Source organism: Portunus trituberculatus, chromosome 24, assembly GCF_017591435.1.
Source record: "Portunus trituberculatus isolate SZX2019 chromosome 24, ASM1759143v1, whole genome shotgun sequence".
NCBI classification, from domain to species: domain Eukaryota; kingdom Metazoa; phylum Arthropoda; class Malacostraca; order Decapoda; family Portunidae; genus Portunus; species Portunus trituberculatus.
In genome coordinates, this window is record NC_059278.1 from 13,153,011 (window position 1) to 13,159,955 (window position 6,945).

The window sequence follows — 6,945 nt, forward strand, 5'->3', positions numbered from 1 at the left end:
TATTATTATTATTATTATTATTATTATTATTATTATTATTATTGTTTCAGAACATTTTTCCCTAGTGTTTGTCGTTATAAGAATTATTCAGTGTGGAACAAATTGTCTTTTGGGTTCAGTACACTCTGGTGTGTAATCATGATGTTCAGAGTATTCACTGATGGAAACCAGATGGAATGAGAGGCTTTTCCTGCTCACTATATGATATATGTAGTAGATGTGCTACCTACACTTTTACACATATAAGAAACATTAGAACACACACTCTCTCTCTCTCTCTCTCTCTCTCTCTCTCTCTCTCTCTCTCTCTCTCTCTCTCTCTCTCTCTCTCTCTCTCTCTCTCTCTCTCTCTCTCTCTCTCTCTCTCTCTCTCTCTCTCTCTCTCTCTCTCTCTCACACTCGCTTATTTGGCTCCATGACAATTGCCGGGAAAAGATCTTGAATACATCCAGAGTGCACTGTACTTTTGATTTGTGTTTGATTGTTGGTGTGTTTGAGATGGTGGTGGAGGAGAATATCTGATAATGAAGTATGTGTAACTTGCAACTTAAGAAAAAAATTACTTAACTTTTGTATTAGATTTTAGGAATAGGTGAAACATTATTAATGTGTTATCAAAATATATAAAAGAATGTGCTATGCATTATGGTAACTTTAGGATTGCTCCTGTAATTGCCTCATTAGAAAGAAAGTAACTAACTTAACTAAATGGAAACACACACTGTTCACCTTTTGAGGTTGACCTGTAGCTGTATTAGTTGCCTTATTAACACAGTTTGACTAACACTTGCCTCTTGGGGGTATGGGACAGGTGACGAGGAGGGAGCATGTGGGGGTTTCAACTGGGTGTCTATATACCCACAATGGTGGTGGTCATGCAATCACAAAGTGACAGACCGAGAGTGTATTTACTGCTGGCGACAGTACCAGTCGCAGCCATTTGGCGACCAGTACTCTTACTACCTGGCCTCAGCCCAAACCTGCCAGCCCTCGGGGCACGTCCCGGCAGCAGGGGCTGGGTCAGGCCACAGCCAAGGGCACAGCTACGGCTCAGGTCTTCCTCAGGGCCTCAGCTACAACATTCCAGCCCGAGATGCTCCGGCTCACCATCACCACCACCCTTCTGGTCACGGCCTGTCACATGAGCGTGTTAGGGCACGGGCCAGCCACCCAATCCGCTTAGAGGCCTATGGTAAAGTTTTGACCCTAGACATGGCCCCTCTGTGGCACCTCATACTGTTGTGCTTCTTGGGGCTGGTAGCACCACAAGTAATCAAATTGCATTTTGATTAGTGACTTGGTTCTCCCATAAATGGCTGCTGGTTGTGTTCACTATTTGTTTATCTCATCACTGCCACAAGTGCATGTATCAGGCCTTGTGTAAACACTGGAAGGTGTATTGTGCACCCACATTAGTCACAACATCCTCAGTTCAAATACTTCAGTTTTCTTAATTTCCCAAATTTTCTTTTTCCCTTCTTGTTTCTTGAGTTTGACTATGCTTTTCACATGCCACTATTTTAGTAATGACTGTGTTTAGACTAAATTTTACATACAAGTGTTATGATGATTGCATTAGCATTAGTTTTATTTTGTTTTTTACAGTATTATTTTATAGGTTTAGTTTGGGAAACAGTTAATTTTTTGCATGAATGCTTATTTCATTGTCAATACTTGGTATTGCCAGCAGCCATTTATGAAGATTTATAAAGTAATTGCAATCTGACAAGGAAGTATTTATGAATATAATATCATGTGACAGGCCGAATGATTGGTCAACAGGGATGGCAAGCCATTGAGTGATTAAGGCCACAATCACCAAGTATTGATCCAATGAAAGTGCTGGATGGACACACACACACACACACACACACACACACACACACACACACCCGGTAGCTCAGTGGTTAGAGCGCTGGCTTCACAAGCCAGATAACCGGGGTTCGATTCCCCGGCCGGGTGGAGATATTTGGGTGTGTCGCCTTTCACGTGTAGCCCCTGTTCACCTAGCAGTGAGTAGGTACGGGATGTAAATCGAGGAGTTGTGACCTTGTTGTCCCGGTGTGTGGTGTGTGCCTGGTCTCAGACCTATCCCAAGATCGGAAATAATGAGCTCTGAGCTCGCTCCGTAGGGTAACGTCTGGCTGTCTCGTCAGAGACTGCAGCAGATCAAACAGTGAATACACACACACACACACACACACACACACACACACACACACACACACACACACACACACACACACCATTCCATATATATGCAGAGATGTGTAAAGAAGGGTTTGATCAAAGGATACGAGGTATGATACAAAAAATGAATTAATACAGAGAACATTATGAAACATGGACATGTGTATTACAGAAATTATAGTACACCTACTTGCTTTTTTTCTTTGAATTATTTTGTTGTTTTATGTTAATAGTTGATACATGGGTTGAGTTTTTGTGTTGATGTTAAAGGTAAGGCATTTTGTAAATAATATTCCTATGGAGCACTGTGTATATGACTGGTGTTTCTGCTGCTGCTGCTTGGACTGCAGTCTCTAGCATTGAAAATAGATCTATCAATAGAACCTAGATCATTAGTTGAACTGATTGTTAGTCAGACACAATTTATCACATATTCATAGTTTCAGGCAACACCACCACTGTCACTCAGTTATACATGTTTTTTTTCTAACCACATTGGAGATCACACGTCTGTACTTCAAAGGTTCATTTAATCATGTATCTATAATTATCTACCTAGATACAACACCCACAGTCTTTCTGTCATGGGCTGTAGTTTTGCTTAGGATTCATTACATGGAGAAAGTTAGAAACTGATATTTTGAAATAAAAGGCTTTTCACAAATAGGTTACATTTGCTTTTGATAATTTTATTGTATGTTTATACTTTTATGATGTGCCTGAGCTCTGTAATTTGACTGATTCTTTGTTGAAAATTATTTGTTTACAAGAATTTCTCTCTCTCTCTCTCTCTCTCTCTCTCTCTCTCTCTCTCTCTCTCTCTCTCTCTCTCTCTCTCTCTCTCTCTCTCTCTCTCTCTCTCTCTCTAAGAAAGTAAATAAACTGTTGTTAATTAGAAGTTGTCATGAACCATTGAGCAACAGCCACAAGGCATCAGATTTTTAATGTTAATATGTATTTGCAATTGATATTTTATACTACCACCACCTCAGCCATGAAGCCGGCCGGAGCTCCAAGCGTCCGCCGTTCACAGTCCATGAACCTCAACGACATGACAGACCAGCGGGTGCGTCTTGATCACAGGCAGCCAGAGAGGTTTGAGAACACCCCTTCCTCTTATAACAGTGACTACGGTGGCCGAGACAGGTGAGTCACAACATTCATATCTCTGTGTGGTACACGGTAAAGAATGTCTTTGCAAAATTTATGAATCTCATGAAATGCATGATGATGCATATTTAAAGGTTGCCATAAATTGTGTTTTAACAGTTCAATGAGTGATGGACAGGAAGGAGACTTTGTCGTCCAGCGATCCAAAGGTCTGTCCACACTGAGTGACATGATGCGGACACAGTCTCCACGTCCCTCCCACGACTTCGACAACATCCCCTACTCATCTAGGTCTGCAGTGAAGGAGAAACTGAATATGGACAGCAAGGAGGAGGAGCTTGGAGAAAGAAGCAGAGGTCTGGGAAGACGAGGAAGCTTTAACAACTCCCATCCGGACCTACCTGCCGCTGGCATGCCCTCCCGGTATGAGGAGCGCCCACATGGACGCTCCAGGTCACGACGCAACTCCATCAGTGCTGAGGACTCCCAGCTGACCATAGAAAATTTTGGTGGGAGTCAAGATAACTTGAATTACATTTCTAGAAATCCTGATAAAGAGCAGTTTATCCATTCTGGGAGAAGAGAGAGCTCAAATATGGAAGGTCCACTGTCGAGGGAGGGGAGCATGAGGCCAGAGTCTCGAAGCAGTCGTGAGCGAAGTGTTGAGAGACGACTGGACCTCCACCGGGGAAGCACAGAGGAACTAGACAATCGTTACGTGGACAAATTAGAGAAAGAGGCTCTAGAGCGAGAGAAACGTGACTTGTCAATGTATGCCAGTAAAGAGAAACTCTTGGTGCAAGATCAAATGAAAAGTACCATAGAGGTTGCAGACTCGGGTAGTGAGAGTGATGTTTCCTTTGATAGGGATAAGCAGATGGTGAAGGCCACTAGTTTTGCTGAATTATCAAAGTTGAAGGAGCAACTACCAAGTGGTATCAATATCATATACATGCAGTCAGATAAAGAAGATGGCTCTAAGAGAAGCAGCAAAAGCTCAGAGAAGAAGACCACTTTTGCTGCACTGCCGAACCAGACCACCTGGAAGCAGCAGACAGCACAAAGCCATTCCGATGACAACAAGTCAGCAAGTGGTGAGAAATACTAAGTTTTTACCATACCTCTATTTCAAATTGTGCAAATACCTTTCTGACAAGAAAGTAATTTTTAAGATGAAAAGGTTTTAATCAGTTTGTTACACCACAACAGATGAAAACATGGAGCCTCAGGTGATGGCATCAGAGCTGCACAATGTGAGGCTGAAGTTGGAGGAGAAGAGGCGGAGGATAGAGAATGAGAAGAGGAAGATGGAGCAAGCAATGAACAATCAGCGACAAAAGCTTGGCAAGGAGGCATTCATGCAGGCTGTGGTGAAGGGGGTGAGTACCACTCAACAGGGAGGGACAGACTTAGTATTGAAGAAATCTTAAGGTCATTTACTAATACAGAGTATCACATTCTTCCAAATATTTTTATTTTATATCTTAATTCTTTCCTGAAAATATGCACATACTGCACAGAAAATAGAATGGAAATACATGTACAATCTTAAAAAGAAATACCAATTTTTTTATCAGATGATTTAGGTATAGTGTGTGTGTGTGTGTGTGTGTGTGTGTGTGTGTGTGTGTGTGTGTGTGTAAGATTGTTTCTGTAAGTACATTCATTCTTGGATTGGCTTTATAGCAAAATCTCACATAATAAGACTCATGAAAAGCTACCAATACCTGGAAAATGATATCTGTTCACAGATCAAACAATGTTACAAGTTGATATTTTCAGCATTCATCATTACATTGGGAGCATGGAAATAATTTGGCTCTTTGTGAAAGTATACATTTTTTTAGAAATACTATTTGACCCCAATCCTTAACAACCCTTTAGATACTAATGATTAGAAGGTTAGCATCAAAAGGGTTTGTCACAGAGCACAGCAATAAAGTTATCCTGTTCACCCTCCTTTGCATCCTTTAGGAAAGCAAACTCTGTAAAAGGTGACAGTGTCTGCAGATGTGTAGAGCACAAAGATGGTTACTTGCCTGTTGCTCTCTATGAGCATGTACTTCTCTAAAGAAGAAGAGAAAATACTGCAAGATGTGCTGCTTTCAATGTTTTTATTTATTTTTCTAATATGTTTCTTATATTTTTCCTTGCTTGTATGTTTTGTTGAGCAAGAAATTAAGAGATATCATGATTTTTGCTGCACATTTGGGCACATGCCCTCAGGAGTTTGCTTGCCTGTCATTGGGTATATTATTAATTTGGAGTTTTAGTTGATTTGCCATACTTCCTACTTATGAAAATGCCACATACCATATTTCTTGGCATATAAAAGTTTGACAAAAAAAAAAAAAAAAAAAATCACCTTGCATTACATGTGCCTTTAAGAGATTGTTTTTAAAAATACATATATTATAATATGCCAATAGATATGGTGAATACATCAAAAGATGACCATCTTATTTCAGTTATTTACATGAAACAATAGAAAGATTATTAATTGATAGTTTTTACCACCACATAATCTTTTAGTCAGTATGGGGTAAGGAATTTAAAAAGTAACAGGTAATCTCCTTTAGTGAAGCTCATGAAGTGAGCCACACATCAGATCAGGATGTTTTAGACAAACACTGTAAATCAAAATGGTATGAAAACAAATTTCATTGCATGTGAATAGTTTAAAAAGACCCATTTCATTTAGTTATGAGGATGCCTTACTAGTGATATTTTTGTTGTACAAAAGACATTAATACACTTAGAGATAGTAGTGTTTCTTAGCCACCTCCACCTGGGGGGTTACCTGCATGTCACAATGTAATAACAACTCCACTCAAGTGACTATCATCACTGGCCCACACATTGTTATAAATAAAACAAAATTTAAATTCCATTTAGAGAGAAAGTGCCCATTAATCAGTGATGCTAGAATTATAAGACAAATGCTTTTGAGGACAATGCAAAGTGTCAAATCAATATGAAAAGCATTTTCTTGGTTATATTCTAACAGCATTCACTTCTTGGTGTGGCATTGGGCTTGGTGATTAGGTATCAGATTATTGGTGTTTCCCCAAGTGAGTGTAGCTCTCCTCAAACTAGGGCAAAGGGTCCTCCACTGGGTCCTCAACACCCACCACCTCAGACCCTGATGCTCAGGACACTATGGTGGACTCAGTGGAACAGTCCGTACCCAAACATCCTTCCTCTAACGTCATCACAGCCACTCAACTTAATCCAGACTTGTCACTAAAGGTAAAAGGTCAAAATGTAGCTGCATGTTGGGGTGTGAGGAGCATGTGTGCATGTTTGGTTTGGTTTTGTTTGACTTTATTTTTTTATTTATTTATTTATTTTTTTTTTTTTATTTATTTATTTTTTTTTTTTTTCCCCACAAGAAACATCCTTTTTATCCATATCTGCACTGCCTTTTTATGTGGCCAGAGCACCTTAGGGTGCCTTCATCACTTATTCCCTTTGTCTTTCCTCTCCTGCTTAACTTGGTTTGCTTCAAATTCTATGCATTTTCTCTTTAGTAATAGCTTTTACCTTGGATTTTATTTTGCTTTTAGCTTCATGTGGAGAAATAAATTAGAATATGGAGTAACATATTTTTACTTAGATATTTCTATTATGTAGAATGAGAAAGAC

The 6,945-nt window shown here is 39.8% G+C and overlaps 1 protein-coding gene across 1 annotated transcript in view; it reads left to right on the top strand.

Moving 5' to 3' along the window:
* The window catches only part of LOC123508372, a 47,551-nt gene that overhangs the window by 16,697 nt on the left and 23,909 nt on the right, over positions 1–6,945 (top strand). The window contains 5 exon segments of the mRNA XM_045262049.1: positions 812–1,192; positions 3,183–3,336; positions 3,460–4,394; positions 4,510–4,679; positions 6,397–6,549. Coding sequence (XP_045117984.1) covers positions 812–1,192; positions 3,183–3,336; positions 3,460–4,394; positions 4,510–4,679; positions 6,397–6,549 — 1,793 coding nt within the window.